This window comes from Ornithodoros turicata, chromosome 1 (genome assembly GCF_037126465.1).
Source record: "Ornithodoros turicata isolate Travis chromosome 1, ASM3712646v1, whole genome shotgun sequence".
Taxonomy (NCBI): domain Eukaryota; kingdom Metazoa; phylum Arthropoda; class Arachnida; order Ixodida; family Argasidae; genus Ornithodoros; species Ornithodoros turicata.
In genome coordinates this window covers 167,831,952-167,853,790 of record NC_088201.1, presented here as the reverse complement: position 1 = coordinate 167,853,790, position 21,839 = coordinate 167,831,952, and the positions used below count along the sequence as shown (strand labels likewise).

The window sequence follows — 21,839 nt, the reverse complement described above, 5'->3', positions numbered from 1 at the left end:
TAACATCGATATCACGTAATAAATTTTATTAGATCTTTCGCCTTTTACTAAAGATCACCGTGGAGGGGGACAGCACAATGAGCTTCTAGACAATTTTTGATAGGCCTAACCTGTTTGGGTAAGGCTGCATTATTCAATTCAAAGAGAAAACATGCGTCCAGATCACACGTGTCAGCCACGGTCTCCAGCCACACTCCGACCCCCAAACCAAATAAAACAAGTGAAGGTTCACGAATTCCAATAAATGGAAGGTTCACGAACACGTGGACGAAACGGGACAACAGGCAAGAATTGGCAAGTTCCGCTATGCTTGCCAATTCTTGCTTGTTGTCCCGTTTCGTCCACGTGTTCGTGAACCTTCCATTTTTCTGTAACCGGTCTGTAGCCTAGATCACTACGTTCACATAATCCCCTCCACACTCTAACACAGCAGCCATTCACTCCGGCCGTAGAAGCCCGTACGGAACCTTTCTTCCCTCCGGGCTGTTGACCCACAATTCGCATGAACCTTTAAACACGTCACACCTAACCCTTTAAATACCATGCCAATGATGAGGACGGTGCCCAAAAGAAGAACAGTCTCTGTTCGAAATATCGGCGGCTTCTGTCCTGAGGCATCTCCCTTCCTACAATTATTTTACAGTATTATGTATATTCCTTTCTTTTGGACTTTCTTGGTTCGGTGTTTCTGCTAGCAGGGTGTTACACCTAAGCTCACTAACTCCAAACACAAAAAATCAGGAATCATACTGTACTTTTCACATGCTAAGCACAAGGGCTACAACGCTACAAATAATCCACTTGAAGCTTGAAACTTCATTGAACGGAATTCTTTATTTCTATTAGGCGTCACTTTCATTAGATTTACATTTCATTAGATCATTCACAATTTCATTGCATATGCATATGCAAACAGCTAGAGAATACCACAAACACTTCGTACGCAGGTGGGTCAGAACCATGGCAGCCACGAGATAGGTCGGCAGTGTGTTCTCTACGCTTCTTGCCTACGGACTTCAGGGAAACTGCGAAGAAACGCATGCTGAGACCATATGCATGCCCAACTGTCTTTCCCCCAAGATGCTCTCCGGAACAGCCTACAGTTGACTAGAGGGACCGTCACATCCACAGCAACTCTTTGTCTAGCTGGTGGACAACAGCTCCAGGATGCCTTGCCTATTGAGAGATCTCCTAAGCACATTGGCTGTCACATTTTTGTGTCATCACATATATACAATTTGGGTTGATACTGCTTGCACCTAGCAAATGCTGAGTAGAACATGGATAAGGAAATGCACATCACAAGTACATGACATAATTAATATGAAACTACCACCATTGACATAGCTTACCGGTCATTTTCTATGCTGGCACACTGCATAACAGATGATAGCAGCCTGTGCACTGAGGGCATCCACTCACATCAGCTGGCTCACGGTGACACTCCTGCAACGCTGAGTACAGAGGCGTATTCAGGTACTAATCCGTGCAAGGAACAGGCGAGCACTACAGCAAATGAACAGCTACTACCGTCTGCAACAAGTGAAAGAAGTGATGAGAGAGACTACAACAGTGGACTGATGCTGTTGTGCACAGCAGCTGCAGCGATGACACACAATGGGCATCCCACAATAGTAATATATACTGCCTATAGCATACTTTCATAAATAAGAATTATGCGAGCAAGCATTTAGTATAAGTTGTGATACATAATACAACATATATAAGTGTACACATGTAGTCAGTTATAATATTTCACTTTACATACTTATCGCATAAAGTCTGTCTCCAATACTGCTAAGAGTTGGAATTACTTTGGTATTTCCAGACATTAGGTGAGAATTGAGAATTGAATTAGTTTTTTTTCTGCCACAGTACACAAAAATTTCATAGTATCAAACACAACTACCTGCACACTAACAGTATTATGATTATTTACTCTGACATAGGGCAGGATGTCTGTAAAATGTCAGACAAAGTTCAATGCACACACTGCAAGGAGAACAAACAAAAAGTTGGCAACAAAGGAGCGGATGTGCAGACGGCAAAAACAGAAAATCAAGAACCTTCAGAAAAAGCTGGCTGACGTCATTGAGAGGTTGCAAGAGGCAAGGGCCAAACTTGAAGCGTACAACATCCCTCTTTTGGAAGAGCAAATAGAAGCTGAAGCAGCATCCGCAGTCTTCCTAAAAGACCAACTGATGTGCTTTGGAAAAGTATGGCATCATTGGACAGAGGAAACAGTGCGGCAGTGCATTTTGTGGCAGGTGAGGTGCATTTCTTCATATCAGTCGGACACAATAATCTTGTCCTTCACATTCTCCTGTAGGCACGCTCTGCTGCAGCCTATCGCTTTGTGCGCGAGTCGAAACTCTTGACGCTTCCGTCTACATCTACGCTGAAGCTATATGTAGGGCCTTGTACTGGTGCAGCTGTGTCATCACTCATCAAGCAGAGACTGGTCCAAGAAGCAGGGAGACACGAATCTGAAGCATTACGTGGATCTTTGATCTTAGATGAAATGGCGATAGAAGAACGTGCAATCGATCAGCGGCAAGGAGATGTCCTTCATGGCCTTGTAGATCTTGGTGGACGAGAGAAGGACTATGGCCTGGAGAATGCCCTGGCAACGCACCTGCTCTGTTTTGTCTTCATTGGCTTTTCAACATAATACCGGTGAGTATAACCTGGCAACTTCTCATTTAGCTCAGAGTATTTTGTATGGTCTCATGGCCAATGATAGCTAAATGCATCATACGGCATTTGCAGCATGGCAAGCAGTATAGATACATGTAATGACAATACAACACAACGTTACAATTTAACATGCAATAATACAATACAACATGTAATAACAACACAACACAACAATACAATTTAACATGTAAAAATAACTATAAAGTTTTTAACATGTCTATTCCAGTAATGTATGTTCATACTTTATTTTCTATCCAATCGAGCCCATTTCACTTGATGAACACCACACAATACAAGGCAGCTAGTGTAACGACAATGGAAACAAAACTGGTCAGGAGGAGGTCAATAATCAGCCAGAAGACCCCTGTTCCTCTCCTTCGATTACTGTCACATACTAAAGGACATTCGTTCTCAGGTAATTGGAACACACTAACTTATTTCGGTAATGATATGTTGCTACACTTAGATTATACTTACCTTAGTAGTATTACGTAGGTGTTTTAGAGTGCTGCAGAGGCTCTCGCTTACCCGAGCCCGATATAGCCCATTGGCTGGGCTGGGTAAAGCAATGTTTTTGCAGGCCTGGGTTTCACAATATGGGCCCAGGCCCATACATTGCTCATCCTAGACCGGGCATGGGCCTGTGCTATCCCATTGTTCAGCCTGCTACACTGTCACAGTCAGCTTTTACGGTCGTCTACACTGGGCCGGGTAACATAGGAATTTCTCCCAAGCCCAGGCTGGGATATCTAGAGAATGTTCAGGCCAGGCCCTGGACATTATCAGGTCACTACTACGACATCTGGAGGAGGAGTTCACCCACAACGTCCACCTTCCTCACATCTGCTACCTACGAGGCATTGGTCGTCACCACCCGTTCTACAGTGCTATGCACGCGACATTCTAGACAGTGGCTTTCACTACGTGCTCACTGGCAAATTTTCAAGCGTTGCTGTGGAATCTCTGTTCTCAAGCATTCGCCAGCTAAATGGGTTTAACGACCGCACAGATGCCAAAGCAGCCCTATCAGCTGTCCATAAGCTTCTTGTGACTGGTGTGGTACAGGGGTCCAGTAGCTCTAATGTTACAGAGGGAAGAAACCTTATTGGAGAGCAGTGTGGGCCACTACTCAACAGAAGGCCAGCTCTCTCTGATGATGCAGGCATTGAACAACTGAAGCTTCAACTGCAGCCGCACATCCATACACTGACTTCAGAGGGTAATGCTGTTTCAATGCCTTTTAGTAGAACCGAGCATATGTATATTTTTCCCCTGCATCCGCTACATTGCAAGTTTATAAGCACACAGATATCTAGTGTGACCTCTTTAAACAGAACCTCATTGGTGGTGGTGTATTAGCTGGCGTATTAGCTGGTTAGTGGTGTATTAGTTTTTAGCTCCGTTTCAGGGGAACAGTTTTCCATTGCACAAGTATGAACCCAAGCAACCTTACAGCTGTTGTTCCGTTAAAGCAGTAACTCCGCTATTTCCATTTAGTGAGATTCCAGTGTATCTGACTTTCTTCCATCAGTCACTCCACCTCGTGGCATGAAGACTGCAACACTTGCTCTGGTGGCTAGATTCTTGGCCCAAGTGGTGAAAGAGAGGACAGATTGCAGTGGGTGCCTCAGGGGAATGCAAGGGCCATCAACTGCTTCCCCTAACTTGGGACTTGTACATAACCTGGACAGGGGAGGATAAAGTTACCCTACTGCTCACTTCCTTGGATTTGTGTGTACACTGGAAGAAACAGCCCAGGCACTGCTACCAACACTGCTAACCTTGAATAGGCCTTTGCAGGGTTTCATCAGGTAGCTTTGCATGTGCTATGACTATGTTTTTATATGGGAAGTCTGAACAACACGTTAACACACTAAATTCGTATCTTTTATAGGGCAGGGCAGCCCTGCCGGAAGTAATGTTAAATCCACTCTTCCATTGCAATGAGAACCCTCTTCACTGCGAAACAGTTGCACAGTTGGTCTTGATGAAATTTTTAAGACCTTTTATCGACAATACATGCAGAGACCACACACAGAGGCAAGCGCGAAAGAAACTGATACAGAACAAGCCAAAATCAAGAAAAACCTTCAAAGTTTAAGGTATTGTAACTTTATCTGTGTATGGCATGCTGCAGCGCACACTTAGTGATTATATCATTTTCCTGCTAATTAGTTCATATTCATATCACTTTAGGTGCTGCTCTCTTTGTTGGTCAGCATGTCTGCCTTCGCTTTCTGTCACCTGTAACCTGACAATGCTGTTAGCCTACTGGCCATACTCAAGCCATTACTACTATCAAGCTTTATTCCATTCATCTTCTCCTTGACAATGCTGTTAGTCTGCTGGCCATACTCAAGACATTACTACTGGCAACCCTTATTCCCTTCATCTTTCCCTGACCATTAATGCCATCTGCATGGTGCCCCCTATTTTTCACACTTCTTTGTACAAAACGGTCCTTCTCAGGACCACAAATTTTTGCACAAAGACAACGTCTGCGTAATCTAAAACCCAGTGTCAGAGTTCATACGAGTTCGGAAGCAAAGTCCTTCTCCCAGCGTATTGGCACGAACGGTTTTTACAGTTTCGGCAACCCGCGGTCTCGGGGCGTTGCCATCTTGCTTACAAGTCGTTTTCGTGGCACAGTTCTACGGCACAGTTATGATTTTGAAGGCCGAGTGGTCTCAGTAGACATATCAGTTCAAGGACGCGACAATCGCCTGATATCAGTGTACGCGCCCACTGACTATCAGGAAAGGAACGAGTTCTTCAGAAACCTGGATCCGTACCTGATGGGGAAGAGGGATGTGCTCCTTGCTGATGACTTTAACTGCGTCCTTGACGATGTCCACGACAGAGCCGGAGGAACAGCAAGAAACCAGCCCTGGAAGGCCAAGGAACTGCGGCGTCTAGTCAGGGCATGTGACTTGACGGACGCGTGGAATCACCTACACGGAGACACTCCAGGTTTTACGTACTCATTTCAGGATCGTCACGCGGGACTGGACAGATTCTACGTGACCAAGACGGTGGTACCGGCTCTGGTGGACTGTGCGGTGGTGCAAGTGGGGACGTCAGCACAGTACTTCTCCGACCATCGGGCATTGGTTTTGGACACGCAGGACCCCTCAGGCCTTGGACTACAACGTGCCCCTTGGCGTCTTAACGTGTCACTCTTGGAAGATGACAGGGTGGTGGCGGACTTAACGGCATACCTTCGCTTAAAAACGGCTGAAGACCGGTCACTCGAGTGGTGGGATAGCTTGAAGCAGGGAGCGCGCGACATCCTGCAGATCTGGGGAAAACAGCTAGCTGCGGAGAAACACCGTGAGGTTCGCGTCCTGCAAGTCGGTCTCAGAGGTCTCTTGGAAGCTGGTCTGGAGACCCAGGAGGAGGTTTCCGCGTACATGGAGCTCCTGGAGGAACTATCGGCCTTGCTACACAGCAAGTCTAAAGGATGGGCACCGTCCACAGGCCGACGTCGAGGGTCTCCATATCGGACAGAGGCAACACGGTCTACCCTTGCTGCAACCCAGCGTTCTTCCCCGGTACGTCTGGAATGTCTCGTGCAGGAGGACAGCACAGTGGCCACCTCGTTGGAACACATTCTCAGCACCTGTCTTGCACACCGTTATGTATCCTTGGGGTGCGCTTTGACCAAAGAGGAGTGGAGACCTCCAACTGGGACGACGTCCTAGCAGCGAAAGCTGGCATCCAGTCGGCACAGGGCTTCTCTTTTTCTTTCGCGGAGCGGAGCTACTTCATTCGGTCGTTCCTCTGTCCCCGTTTGTGGCACCTGGGTCAGGTTCTTCCCCCGCCAGCGAGGATTGTCGCCCGGCTGAATGCTATCCTGTTCACTTTCTTTTGGGCGGGAAAACAAGCTGTCATCAATCGCCCTACATTGCAGCTCCCCGTAAGTCTTGGTGGCTGGAGCATTCCCGACATATCAATCATCTGTCACTCCCTGGCACTCAAGGTCTTGTTGAGAGTGCTTAGGGACCCACCGTCAGCTACCCACCGTCTGACCAAACTCGTCACAGTCATCGGATTCCAAGTGTTGTGGACCGCACGTACTAGATCTGTCTTTGGACGCAGGAGGTTCTTGCCTGTATTGGCTGCCGTGGCATTGGCTGTAGTGGCGATACCAATGCATTCTGCAACAGGTGGCTTGTTCCCCACGTCTTCACACTTTCACGCACTCTCCTTATGTTCCACAATCACTGAACATCTCGAAGCATTGCTGAAATGGCGAATGAGAACTGTTTCTGTAATATGATAAAATAGTTTACCTGTACTGCAGTGATACGTTTTCATTGTTGCTTTGCTCAGGTTGTAGATATTGTTCATATTTTTATTGTACATAACTCATTGTTATCCTGCATTGTACGTTTTCATTGGTGTTTGAGAAATAAATTTTCTTTCGCCTTTTGGCAGCGCCGTGTCGGTGGCGCCGTGTTGGCAGCGCGTTGTGGCGGAAAGTCGCCACCGCGTTTCGTGTACCTCCGATAGAATACGACACTGTGCTTTATTCAGACCCTCTGCCAGTGGCTGCTAATCGATTTCCATCTTTCGCACTTCTCATGGGTGAGGTCAAACATGAGATCTGGCGCTCCCGAAACAGGCGAGTGTACGGTGGTCGTGATGTGTGCCTGAGGACCTCACTCTTTAACATCCGGTTACACTTGAAGGAGAAAATACAGCGAGAACTGGACTCTATGGAAGTGAGTGCTTTCAAGAAAAGGTGGAAGGGCAATTGGCTATTGTTTGTGAGATCGAACGGCAGAATAGTGGTCAAGTTTTAAATCTCCCAAGTGTTAGCAATTGGAAATTTACATGAATTGTGAGAATGAGAGTGTGCGCCGTTGAGTAGGAGCTGCTCCTGAGCCGGTCAAGTGTGGTGTATATGTAAATATGATGTAAATAAGATGTACATGTGTTGTAAATAGGATGTAAATTTGAGATACTTTTCCCAATAAAGTTTCGCCTTTTACTAAAGATCACCGTGGAGTGGGACAGCACAATGAGCTTCTAGACAATTTTTGATAGGCCTAAACAACAGCAACTTTATTTTCGACCTTGGAGGGTGGGGAGTTTCATCGCCACTAGCGATACTCTACCCCTGATCATGATAGCGGAGGGGGGTGACAAGTGCGTCAGCAGCGCTTCCATTGGGTTGACGACGAAGGAAAGGGAATTTGTGAGCTCTTTTAAGGAACGGTTGTTGTCAAAAAATAAATGTTGTAAGTGCGCTAACTGTGTGTCCGTCGTCCTTGTGTTTTTAGCGCTTTTATTCAGCCATGCCTTACCAACAGGCCCAGTCTGAAGTTTTAAGTGTATAGCCCTAGCCATCAGCCAGACGTGCCGGTCTGGGCCTGTCAGTCACCTGCGTCCTAAAGCGGAGACCCCGACACTGTTTTATGTTGAACTGGCGCGGTACGTCCGACTGCTTCGGGATGCACTGACTGGGGAGAATGTGAGACACCTGACGGTGAAGAAAATGTACGAGACTTTATTCTATGTATGCAAACGTGATGTAGTGAACACTCACGTGGCAGATACGAGAGGGTTGATCCTTTCTCCGGTTATCGAAGATGACAGGGCAGACCTGGCATGGGAGTTGTCGCATAACGTTTTGCCAGTGGCAACAAGGTTGTATAGATTCCGGTTTGTGGCTTCCAACAAGTGTGTGATGTGTGAAGGTGTAGAAAATCACAAACACATCTTTTACGACTGCGTGATTGCTGATGCTCTGTGGCGGAAAGTTGCGGCACAGTTTTCTCTGTCGCAAATAGAATATAGAACTGTACATGTAAATGACCCTATCCCTGTGGGAAGGAAGATGGTGCCCTCCTTTTGCCTTTTAATGAGTGAGATCTAATTTCAGTTCTGAGCATCGAGAAATCGCAAAATGTATGGAGGGACAAATGAGTCCTTAAGGACAGTGATATTTTATGTCAGGCTTTCTCTACAACGAAAGCTTCAGCATGAACTGGATGTAATTGGGTTGCATGATTTTAAAAGGCGATGGGCAAACCACTGGAAGGTATTTGTGGGACAAAATGGGAAAATTTGTGTGAAATTTTAAAGTGGATGTAGATGGTGTTGAATAGATAGTGCTAAGGGTGCGCAACTGTTTCGCTGTACAAAGTGTATGTATATATATATATATATATATATATATATATAAAGAGGGGGAAAAGCCATTAAAAAAATAAGTAAATGATGCTAGACGTGTTTGAAATTCAAACTTACAGATTAAAATGGCTTCTATGGCTGCACGTAGAGAAACAGATACTATATATATATATATATAGGGGGGGAGCCATTAAAAAAATAGATAAGTGATGCTAGACGTGTTTGAAATTCAAACTTACAGTTAAGATGGCTTCTATGGCTGCACGTATAGAAACAGATACTCGTTGAACGATGCGACAGCACCAGAGGACACGTGTTTCGCCGTGTTTGCGGCTCGTCGGCCCTGGGTAGCTGCGCATCGTTCGGGATTGGCAAACCAGGGACCCCTGTGTGACCAGACAGTGTGAGCAAACCTGAATTGGAGTTCGCTATGCAAAACCACGCTTCTAGCAAAAAATTCAGTAGATTTAAGCGCGTTTTGTTCGTTTTTCAGTATTTCAGTAGACCGACACGAAGTCCAGTAGATCTACTGAAATTGCAGTAGACCTGGCAACACTGCCTATCACGTGAGGGAGAGGGCGCCGGAAACGACAGCGCAAGCAGCCCGTGGTAGCCACGTCGTCCCGACCCGACTTCATCCTTCGCTCAGCACACCATTCATTCTAGCCCGCCATACCTAGATCAAGTAATGTCGAGGTTCGGCAGGGTCATCAAGTCTCACCACGAGAAGTTCAGGGAATTGCTCACTCTGGATACCGGGGTACGGAAGGTGCTCCTCGAAGTGTCGAAGGAAGTTCCCAACTTCATCACCGTTCGGGCCTACCAGGCGATGTGCCTCTACTCGGGTATGCGTCGGCTGTACCGTCGCTGCAGCCAGGAAGGCCATTTAGCCACCGATTGTGCAACACCCCGGTGAAGACGGTGCGGTGCCTACGGTCATGAGGCTGCTTCTTGCGAAGAACGGTGCCGGAAGTGCGGCGCAGATCATTGGACAAGCCGCTGCCGAGTTACGACATATGCTAGTGTGACGAATGACACCGCTATGCTCGTTGAGGACGAAAGATCCGACGTCCCTCTTGATCTACGACAGGAGCTCCGTCAGGATTGGTGTCTGCTTGAGGGGGAGGAGGAGGCGCGTCAAGTGCCTGTGAATGTGAGAAAGGTGGCCGCCACTGCGGTCCCCTGTGAGACCCAAGCTGTAGTCGGTGCCAAGACATTGGTTGAAGAGGAAGTCGAGGCCTCCGCCACTGTGGAGTGCCCGGTTGTGCGCGCTACGCCTGTCACTGTTCCTGTGGAACGTCTGAACGTCATCGGTTCGCAGAGTGTCAGCGAAATTTCTGATGCACCTTTGATTATTGACTTCGACGTCGAGGATGTTCCAGCTCCGCTGTCACCACTTTCCGAGGGAGCAGAGAGTTCCTCGGCAGTTAATCCCGCCAAGAGACCTCACATATCCAGTAAGTCGCAAGAATACGGCGCAGTGTCCACTAAGGGCGAGGAGGAATGGGAGACAGTCCAAGGCGCCAGGTCCCGTAGGAGAGCGGATCACAAGAAGACAAGGAACAGCGACAGGCAGTCTGTGTCCCTACTCCGTAGCGAAGATAATGAAGATACTCACGCTTAATGTAAGAGGACTGCGTCAGCACGCGAAGCAGAGGATGTTGGGTTCGCTCCTGGACTCCTTAGAAGTCGACGTAGCACTCCTTCAAGAAACACATTTCTCTGGCCTTCCTGAAACAAGGGGTGAAGGGCTGCTACAGCTTCGGCAACACAAGGCCGAGAGGAGTTGCCATCATGATGACCAAACGGTTCCTGGCACAGTGCTGAGGAAGTCTTTCGATCTCGAAGGATGACTAAGTTCAGTTGATGTGTCAGTTAGGGGTCGTAATCAGCGTATTCTATCTGTGTATGCCCCGACTGACTATCAAGACAGGAACGAATCAAGCTGTGACCGCGCCCCTACACAGCGCCGAGGACGTGTTTTCGTTGCGTTTGACCCAAACGGCGTTAATTAGTTTTTTTTTTCTGTACAGTTTGTTTTGTATATTATATTTGTATGTATATTTGTATATTATCGCCTTTGTATATGAATTGTCCTCCCATGTAATACTGTATGGTTCTGCGCATTTTAGGTGAGTGGGCCCACTCAGTTGCTAGGTTCATTTGTTGTGTGCCTCCTCTTTTATGTATTCTCTCTTCTGGCTTTAGTGCCACTCTGTAGTCAGAGTGTTTGTAGAATGGCTTGAGTGTTTGTTTTGTCTGTTTACGCTTATAAATACACATTTACTAAAGATCACCGTGGAGGGGGACAGCAGAATGACCTTCTAGACAATTTTGATAGGCCTAACCCGTTTGGGGAAGGCTATACTATCCAATTCAAAGAGAGAACATGCGTCCAGATCAGACGTGTCCTCCACACCCCCAACCCCCAAAACATATAAAACAAGTAAAGGAAAAGAAACAGAGAGATACAGGACTTCACCACTTTGCCTCTCATATGTTTTAAATAGGGCCTCGATGAATGTAGAAAATCCAGGATAAAATCCAGGAGTCGTTAGTACCACACAGAAGTCCGTCGCAAGCGTGTTTTCGTCTACACGCTGAACGATAGCCAAGGCCGCGAGAGGATTCTTTTGAGGGGGCGCCTCCTTCAGAGATCGGATTGTCCGCCAGATCTTCGTGGCCGGATCAAACGGTGAAAGGTGGTGGCAAAACTTACGCCGACGCTTCCTGTCCTCGTTTTTAAGTTCTCGTGTTACTTTAGCTTTCATCCATCGGTATTCCAGAATGGCATGAAGAAGTCGTGTCTACACTGGCATGAAGAAGTCGTGTCGGCGCTGTGGCATGAAGGGGCACATGTCCTTCCACTGCAAGATGGAGCAGTGCAAAAGATGTGGAGATTTTGGGCACTCGGCAGCTGGGTGCAAAGTTCCATGCAAGAGGTGTAGACAGGATCACGCCACTACGACGTGTGGGGTGAGCACCTATGCAAGTGTGACATCTCCAGCTAAAGACATCGAACACCAGTCAGCCCAAGCAATGGAGGAGATCCTACAGGAAGATGACTCAGCAGCAGAGATAAGCACCCAAGCTAACACCAGTGAGGCAGAAGAGGGGTTCGACCAAGTGTTTGAGGGTATCAGTGAAACCACCTCGGACGAAATCTCAGCGAAACCCGTCGATGAGTCTGAACCTACATCACAAGATCCAGACCTGAGCATGGCGGCATCCACCTCCAGCAAAGAAAGCAAGACGGATGTCCAAATGCCGGGTACACTCCCGGCGGGAGCTGACCTGAGTACTGCAGACGAGAAAGAACCTTCTGTGGGCTCATCCTCGACGTTTCCATCGTCATCGTTATCCTCGGCTGAGGGCAACGACAAAGGAGAAGAGGACGCTGAGGCTTCGGTCGAAATGATGGAAGTCTCTCAGGATGTGCGGGGAAAGAGGCCTCTCTCGTCGTCGGACGGCGACTCGTTGAGCAGAAGAGCGGCGGCGCTACGCATCGTCTACCAGCGCTTCTGGCAGCAGGTCCCTCCCAGGCAACGGGCAAGGGTGGAAACGTGGCCAAAAAGAAAAAAAGGCGCTTATTGGAGAGATACTTCCAATACCGTACGGTGAGGCAGTGCAGAGGTATCTTCATCTTCTTGTTAATGCTTAAAATTGCTACACTTAAAGGTCAGCTACGCCGATTTCCCGATGTGTTGAAACGGTTGTGATATTCAGAACGAGCACATCCAACCGCCCCCGAAACGCACCTTCGTTTCTAATACCCCCGTCACACGGGCATTTTCGATCCTGCTCGACCGAACCTGCTTGAACTCAATGCAGATCGGGTGGTGCTACACGGCCACTTCCAAGCAGGATCGAACTTTGATCCTGCTTGACTCAAGACAGTTCCCATAACAGGATTGAGAATTTCAAGACGGCTCGACGGCCGCCATTTGCGTCCTCGACCCCGGTGAACTGTCATAACTTAAGACGGACATGCGCGCTAAGCTACAAGTGATGCTTACATCGGTATACGATAAATTACCACTAATATCGCTGTTATATAGGAAACACGAAATTAATGAGTTCCATTTATTCATTTGCCTTTATTCTCAACACCGCGCGACAACAGCCGGAACAGCTAATCGGGCACGCCGGATCAGTCTGTTTGGTTCGCGTATACGTTCGGTCGCAATGACTTCAAGCGGTGCTGCCTCGTCCGCACGGAATTTGTGGACTGACCAGGAGACTTCAGTTCTCATAGACATCTGGGAAGATCGTCTCGACGATCTCAGACGTCAAAAACGCAATGGCAGCGTGTACGAGGAGATGGCGGACGCAATGAGAGCTGCAGGCTTCGAACGGTCGGCGACAGAGGTTCGACATAAAATTAGGAACCTTCAGCAGCTGTACCGGTACGTACTACATGATTTCTTGTTATTTATGCTGAGTGATTTCTGTCACGTGTGCGTTTGTCGCTCGAGTACCCCGCACGAAGGGTCCGATTTGTCTATAGTCGCCGCTCCTACAGAAAGTGTAATCGGAAATCTGTTCAATGCTCCCTCGTTGACCCTTCTTTCTCTTCTTTTTCGCTTTTTGTTACGCGCGTAGCACTAGTTCTGCTGCATGCATGCTGCACGTAGATTTACACCGTTTTCTTAACGCAAATTTGGAATTTTCAATGCCACAATATTTTTTGTAAGTGCTAAGTTCAAGCCCGAGAATATTCAATATGTGTGTGATGCCTATATCGATTTTTTACTCTTTGTCTACATACTGCAAACTGCACTTCACACAAACGATTTTTGAATGCAGGAAGTACACAAAGACAGGGCAGACTACGGGGTCAGGTGCAGTTGCATGGCCCCATTTTTCAAGACTGCATCGTTTCCTGGGGACGCTGCCCATAAACGACCAGTCCCTTGTACAAGAGGCAGGCTGTGGTGAAGGGACAACTGTGCAAATGGTACGTAGCTCACATGTAACTTTATCACTGGAACCCAAATACGTGAATTTGTAATGCATACATTATATTTACAGCTCATCAATGACATGGTTCACGGCAGTACGAGTGGAAGTTCGAGCAGTAGCCCTAATGTGCGAGTATCCTCCCCTTCGTACAGCGGGGAAACAGTAGACGAGGGTGGTGATAGCTCAGGAGGCAATACAGAGTGTGCCGCAGGAGGCTTGGAGATTGCCGAAGGTGGTCCTGGTGGCCAGTCCACTCCACAGATACGTCAAAGGAAACGTAGGCGGACCACTCCTCCGTCCGAATTCCAGCAGTCCTTGCTCGCTGAACAAAGGCTGTCGCGAGAATGTTTTGCAGAAACTCATGCCAGGGAGATGGAACTGTGGGAGTGGCACCTGCAGCAACATGAAAAATTGGTTTCTGCTATTACAAGGTTCTTTGAATCGTCGTAAATAAAGTGTGTTACATCATATCTTACCTCACTGATGTTCTCGCTGTTTGTAGTAGCCAACAATTGCATCCCGCACATATGTCCCACTTGCACTTCTGGTATCTGTGGCACCATTTGGCTGCTGGTACACAGAGCTTGCAACCTCGGAATCAGAAGCCCATTGTTGCATCAACGGCTCACTGAATGCCTCGCAGATGTTGTTCAGTACGCAACAAGTGCGAATGGCAAGTGGAGCGTTGTCTAGGTCACACTCTAACCTTTTCATTGTGTATCTGAACCTCGCCTTCATTCTGCCAAATGCATTTTCTACTATCCTCCTGGCTTTTGACAGGTGGTAGTTAAACCGCCTCATGTCATCGTCAAGACGAGCCCGATGACTGAATGGCTTCACCAGGTGTGATGTCACAGGGAATGCCTGATCGCACAGGATGAGAGGCGGCACTGCTACGCCGTTGATGGTGGCTACTGGAGCTTGGAACAGCGGCCCCTCAACACACTCTGCCAGGCTTGATCGTTGATATACGTATGCGTCATGGCAGCGTCCGGGCGATCCAACATTGATGTAAGGAAAGCGGTACCGGTGGTCCACCAGAGCAAGCAAGACGATGCTGTACCTGTAAGCGGATGCAGTAAAATTTAGTCATGTGGCCATAACAAAGGTGCTGCTTTGCCAGAAGCAGGACGTGCGAGATTTTTGCAACATGCAACGACAGATCATGTTAACTTACCAGCCCTTGTAGTTGTAATAATCGGTCGCACTCTGCAATCGGTGGAGAAACAGGGAAATGGCAACCATCTAAAGCTCCCACCGCCTGCAGGAAGTCGCAGACAGCGCTGCACTCTTTGATATGGTCGGCCATTGTTTCAGCTGAAAGCATCTTTACCCATTCAGGCTCAAGTGTGGTGATGACCGCCTCGCAGAACTCTCTGTAGAGAGTGTTGACCGTTGACCGTCCGATGCCAAAAAGGTGTGCGATGGACCTGTCCTCGGCAGAGGAGCACAGTTTGTACAGGCTCACCGCCACTCGCTTTTCAACCGAGATTGCCTGGCGCATGACGGTGTCCTCTCGCTGCAGGAGCGGTCCGCACATTTCCACGATATACCGGAACGTAGTGGGTGAAACGCGGAGTGACTGTCGGAAAAACTGTTCACCAAGGTACGGCAATGTGTCCTCAAACCAGCGTTCGTTTCGGTCGAACTTCCACCTCTGCCGTTGTATAGTCGGAGAATCGGCAACAGCGGCTGCAACACACAGCCCGTTGGCAAAAAGCAACTGTCTTCTGATGTGGTCCGTCCTTGCTTTTGCTGCGTCGATTTCAGTTTCCAAGTCAGCTAACGCAGCCAGCATAAATGCAATTTCCTGTTTCTGCTCGGCACACATGGCGGGCATAACCGTACAACAACACGTAAACACCGCTGGGCGGGAGCGACTAATCTTGGCTTTTGAAACGGATACGTACTCAGACGGCGACGGTTGCGCCGCCTCTCGCGCCACAGGTCAACCATTCAATGCGCATTGAAAGTGGCCGTGTAGCAGCGTCAAAACTCGAGCGTGCTCGGGAAGTTCGATGCAGATCGGATTCGAGAAGGATCGAAATGCCCGTGTGACAGGGGTATTAAGTTTGTCTTCCTATTACGAAAATTAATTCATCAAAGAAACCAAAACGAGCCATGGGCGGAGCCATTTTTGTGACGTAGATGGGATAAACCTGCTCCATCTACGTAGATATAGAATCGTGCTTCTGATTGGATGAAAGCTGAGGCTTTCTCTGACTTCCCTGGCGTCTCCCGTTTCCGAGGAAATCCAGTTATGGCCGCCGGCTACGATGAGTGTTTCGTCCGAGGTAATCCCGAGAACTATTGAACGATGGAAACAACAACCGCGAACTCACCTCAACAACATTTTCGGCGTGAAATTGTGTGAAATGTGCTCGAGAACTTCGCAGTTCAACCGTTCAACTGCCATTCACGTGAACCCGTCTGCTGCTTTTACTACAAGTGCAGGAATGGGAGCGATTGAGCAACAACGTGAGACTTGATCGTTTGAGCATATACCTGCAGAGAACTGGTCTTCAAAGAAAGAAGACCGTATTTCTGCGCATGCACATCGCGCGATTACCAGGCTTGTTACACGAGATACATATATGGTGCAGCATCATAGCGCGACTGCAATGAACGACGTAGGAATGTATCGTGACCACTCGAACTGCATTCGTTGAACCATTTGTCGGTTATATGAAAGTGCTCATTAGAGTTGCCCCGCACAAAAAGTGTTGGATGTAGTTTTGTAGTGTGTTGTTTATCTCGTAGAGCGCATCGTGGCATGTAGATTGAGAGCCCTTATACGTATTTTTTGCATGTTTACTTGAGTGTGCGCATTGTTCTATACCACACAGGCCATATTTCATTCATAATAGTTTCGCAAATAAACACGTACAGGTCGATCTCATATTGCTTTTGAGTTAGGCATAGTGTCTTCAGATCAGGGTATGTGTATCCTGTTCGCTGGGCCCAACAGATGTTATTAAGGATAGTGCAACATTTCCCACTTCTTGAGCCATGCTAACATTGCCACAATAAGGAACATTACACTGCGCTGCGTATTCCACACTCAGCTGTCTCGCGACGTAAACCCCCAATTATTATATTGGGTACTCCACATGTTCAACCAGGCAGCACTTCCCATATCCTGTTTTTTTTAAACATGCGCTTAAAATTGCACAACTGCCACTCAAGTAACTTTGCCACCAAATTAGTCAGTGACAAAAGGTATATGTATTTATCACAAATTTAATAACCTTGGTGGAAATGGTTTGATGGTGTCCTCTGCCTTGTATGGTGCACTTCATAGCAAGATACACAAGAGTCCAAATGTTTTCCTTGTCCACAAATGCCCTGTCAAAGCTGAAAGACCCTTATCAAAATGAGGAAGCGGGCTTGCTTGTCCAGAGAAACAAATATGAAACTGCAGCGCTCAACGTAAATAACTGCATGCTCAGCAACTAAGGCTGCTGATGCCGAAGACCTAATATTTCTGGTTAAAAGGAACAAAGGAGAAAAGACCACTGCGGCGTATTAATGCTGTTTCAAAAGTATAACACCGCAAAATTTGTGAGAGTCAGTTGGTGTATTTAGTTATGTTGGTCACCTCCTGCACCAATTTTTAATAAATTCAAATGCATTGCTACCAACCAGGACGTAAGCCTGACCTATGATCTAATAATAATAATAGTATCTATCTCCCTTCAACACTTGGTTGGTCTAGGTTTCACACGTGGCTTCTAGCCAAATTCGAAGCTGCTCTGTAGAGCTGACAGGAGACTTGCAGAGTAGACAATTTTTTTATTTATATTTTCCAAAGAACATGTAAAAAACAATGTGCTGTACCCACTCTATTCAAAGAAATACAAATATACTTCGTTTTAGCTATGTGCATGTTAGCAGATTACAGGTGACCGATGACACACAATGGGTGTCAAGGGTGAGAACACAAGAATACTACCACTGCAGGCAATGTCCTGAAATTCTAAGTCACCATTTGCCAGAAAGCAATGACCACGCACAGCCTAAGGATCATATTGAGCTCCTTCCATTATTATTTTTATTGACAGCATGTTGGCTGCTATCCAGTTCATGAAAGTGACCTTTATCGTTGAAAGAACGGTTCAACAGCAAGCGAGCTGGTGATAGTGTCCATGATGGCGAGACCTGAAGAGGAGATACAAGAAGGGACATACACACACTATGTTGAGACATTGTGTATGTCCCTTCCTATCCCTTATCCCAGGGTTTTTCGCTATGGACCTGCATGATGTTTCCTTCGGCAAACTTTACATATTTTTATGTAGAATTGTGAAGGTACAGCCAGGTGCTGTTAGCAAATCACACAGTGCTCTTGAATCAAGAGTCCATAGAAGGTACACAGTCATCTTCAGCATTGCACACATCTGCGGGACATGTTAATCACTTTGGAATGTCACAGACATGTCATGGAGGCTGGCACATGATTGGTGGTGTTGAACAGACAACTATTTGTCATATTTTAGGCATAAAAAGCAGTTTTGGCACCTGCATGTTGAGACAGATGTGTCTTTACATACTTTGCCATGACACAAATATATGAAGCAACAAATGTACCCTCTGCTTTATTATGGTTATTAGTCAACACTGCCAAGAACGTGGGAACACAGTCTTGTACCACCTACATTCTTCAAAAGGACCTTCACACACGACACACTGTAGGTCAACGAGACTCCAGAATGATGTCCTCTCCCTCCTCATTGACTGAAAACATTTTTCTACAACCTTGCATGAGGGGAAGTTAGTACAAGAAACACACACGTTCCTTTTTTGAGCAAATCAGTATTCAGAACGTTACCACACTGTGGTAGGCCTGCAGTGCATTACGTGGTACAGCACACACTGTAAAAAATTTCACCGTAGAACATGTCCCCCATTCTAATGACAGTCTTCTCCAGTTTTTCAAACTGCCATTTCCGATAGTGCTTTATGGTATGACACAGTATTTCTAAATCTTTACTGTAGTTTACTGGTTGTAGCAGAAAAAAAGACACCACTGTTTCCGATCACAGGACGCAAGCCATAAGTGCTATACGGAAAACGGAAACAGTTCATGCTGCTCTCTAGCAGTTGTTCGTGTTTGGACATGGTATGGTGCATGCAGGGTAAACTCCATGGTTAAAATATCCAAACGTGGACAACTGTTAGATTACATGATGTAGAATGCTGTACAGTACAGTAAAACCTCCAAAGTCGGACACCTCCCTACCTCGGACAACTCCCCATGATTTCATTGCACGGGCAGTCTCCCATTGAAACTACATGGGTACGAAATTCTCTATGTCGGACACCTCCCTATCTTGGAAGTAGGATAGGGTTTTCCCTGCTAAGTCAGACAAAACCGTGGCCAAATTACCTCAATATCGGCCCATCTTTGCACCAAAAAGACCCAAAATGAGCCAGTGGCCTTGACTTTTGCCCCTTTTTTCCCCTATACTGGTCTCAGCATTTTGTTGCTTTAGGTTTTAGAGTCCAAAAACAAGTGCTGTCAGTCTACATTGTAATTCTTTATGTGAGCACTTGTCTTCAGTTTGTCTAGAGCCTTTGAACGCGCACTGCACCAAATCTATGAGAAGTGGGCTGACGCTTCAGAGACAAGTCCTTGCTGCTCGAAAAGCTCCAGAGGTAATGCCATTGAGTAGAATCCGAACAGGATTGAATCTACTAAAATCAGTAATAATTATCAGTGAAGAGTGGGTAGAGGTACCACTACCAGGTACCACTAAGGACCTTAAATTGAAGAAGGGGGACATTTCTCACAGCTGTGACCTTTTCCATTTTTTGTTGCCGTCATATTCTGTAACTTGGACACCTCTATAAGTAGGAGACGCTTCGGCTGCACCGCGGGTGTCCAACATAGGAAGGTTTCACTGTATTTATGTCCGGTGTCATGTGACCACAAACAATATGTGCTTTTGCTCATGCTGCACAGCACAGGCAAATTGAGCTGTATGTGAGGATAACAACATGAAACCCGAGGCGTGGAGGAAAAGGCATGACTTTACGGTCTCTGTGTCAGTTGTTTCATGTTGTAATTGCGTACCAGCTGGCCTGTATACCTGAGAATAGGTTTGATGCATTGTACACACACCACAGACATGCAGTATGTGGTGTGTTGTGATAGTAATGCCACAGCCAATTGAAGAATAATGCTCCAGGTGGATTGTTTCGGTACAATCTTGAACTATGCATACCAAGGAGTAGGACATCTGCGTGACAGGTTTACCTGGAAGTAAGAATGTAAATGTTAGCTGAAGTCATTGAATAATTAACATTATCAATATGCTGCTGCAGATCATACAAACAATAGCACACAAGATGTTCCGATATGTTTTGCAGGAATGTCTCTGTACTCACAATATTAGTACAGCAGCTACAGAAAGGCATAAAACAAATTTTTGTATACATGATATCACTTGAATGCAACAAGTTTTTGCTGCACTGTCAGAACACCACAGCGGACAGATTCACCTAAGAAAAAGTATGTACTGTTGCACACATGGTGCTGTTTGAATGTCTCGAAAAACATGATTTATGACCGAAAGACATCAAAAGGAAGATTCCGATTTACTTTAGTCAAAACTGAGAAAAAGCATGTGCTGTCGCACACATGAAACAGCTTGAACTGCCCTTGAGTGCTCTGGAAGAACACCTTATTTGTGACCAAAATACAACAGCTGAGCCAACATTGAATTTATGCCTTACTCAAAATACACAAGATGTGCTGCCGTGCATATGATACGATGATACTGCTTAAATGTACTCTGAAAGCGCTGGCACCTCAGGCATGGTTGCTCTAAGCTAGCGAGCGATAGCAAGGGTATACGAACACAAGAAGTCGAGCACAAGTGATGGAATGCACTTGATTAATCAGAAAATGAAATGTCTCAGTACCAGGTGTCACTGTTCCGTCAACAAAAACAGATGAACTTTGAAGGGGCGTCTGGTCGGCATTGGTGAGATGCAGCCTTCAGCTTGAAACCGAGACGGTGATAGTTGAGACGTGGAGTGCAAGCTTTTCGGTGGTGCCAGAATGCCTGCGAAATCATTTAACAAATAACACAATTCCAAATCTGTACTGAGAATACACCCGCTGGGGCCTAATCTCTAAAGGATGAAGGAGTAACTGACAGATAGCGTATTTTTCTCTTCTACATGATGGCATTTGCACCGCATGACTGACTTGTCTAACATTACGCGTCTTACCTTTATCTGCCGCCTAGTCCTGCCCCTGCAATCTCCTGCTGCAGATGAGGTTGGCACAGCATCTCGGGCGAGACATCTTCGGCTTCTTGTGAAACAAGTTTCGCATTGCTTCCGTAACATTCGTATGAGCCAAATGAACAGATCAAATCGTTGCTTTCGAAGGTGGCACCCAGTCGGAGTTGTAACCGATTGTTGCAGTCAATAGCTTTCTCTTTCGCCTTTCGGAAAATTGTGGTTTGAAACATTGGAACTGCATGCTGAAGTGTTCTTGCAGACGGGAGCAAAACGCTCACGCATTCTCGGCACGCAGCACAGAACACGAAGCACACCAGGAAGTCTGTACTGGCCTAGCAAATGCTTTGCAGTCGAAGGAAGCAAAACTCACGTTCCTCGTGGGTTCAGTGAAGTTCAGAAGTATACTGGCTCCCTAATAGCGAACTGTTTATCACTTCCCCAATGTGAATCTGCGCAGCAGACGGCTCGGCAGAAGAAACTGGCCGGCTTGGCGGAAGAAACCAAGCCAAAAGTCATGGAAAGCCGGAGCGCAGGCAGACCACCGCAGGGGTGACACAAACCCGCCATTGTTGTAACTACCCTCAAGCGGGTGCTTTTGGCAAAACTGCCATCTTGTCCCGGTCGCACGTCATAGAAAACGTCATTTTGAGGTCATGTGACTTTGTTTACATGTCGTTTTGCCGCTTACCGACATATTTTCGCCGTCATAACACCAAGAGATGACCGTATTTTGGCAGCGTAAAGTATGCGGTGCTTCTTCCGCAACATGGTAGCCCATTTCACCTTAGTTT

General features: G+C 46.8%; 1 protein-coding gene and 1 non-coding gene across 2 annotated transcripts; one reads left to right on the top strand and one right to left on the bottom strand.

The window, feature by feature from the left end:
* Positions 1-122, top strand: LOC135379622 (U5 spliceosomal RNA). Its single transcript, XR_010419101.1, has one exon. It is a non-coding gene; the product is annotated as a U5 spliceosomal RNA (small nuclear RNA).
* Positions 123-14,274: 14,152 nt separating this feature from the next.
* Positions 14,275-15,628, bottom strand: LOC135389190 (uncharacterized). The gene is made up of 3 exons (XM_064619259.1): positions 15,056-15,628; positions 14,975-15,006; positions 14,275-14,860 (listed from the first exon to the last, which is right to left on the bottom strand). The coding sequence occupies exons 1-3, from the start codon at positions 15,626-15,628 to the stop codon at positions 14,275-14,277; spliced, it is 1,191 nt and encodes a 396-aa protein (XP_064475329.1).
* Positions 15,629-21,839: the final 6,211 nt, after the last annotated feature.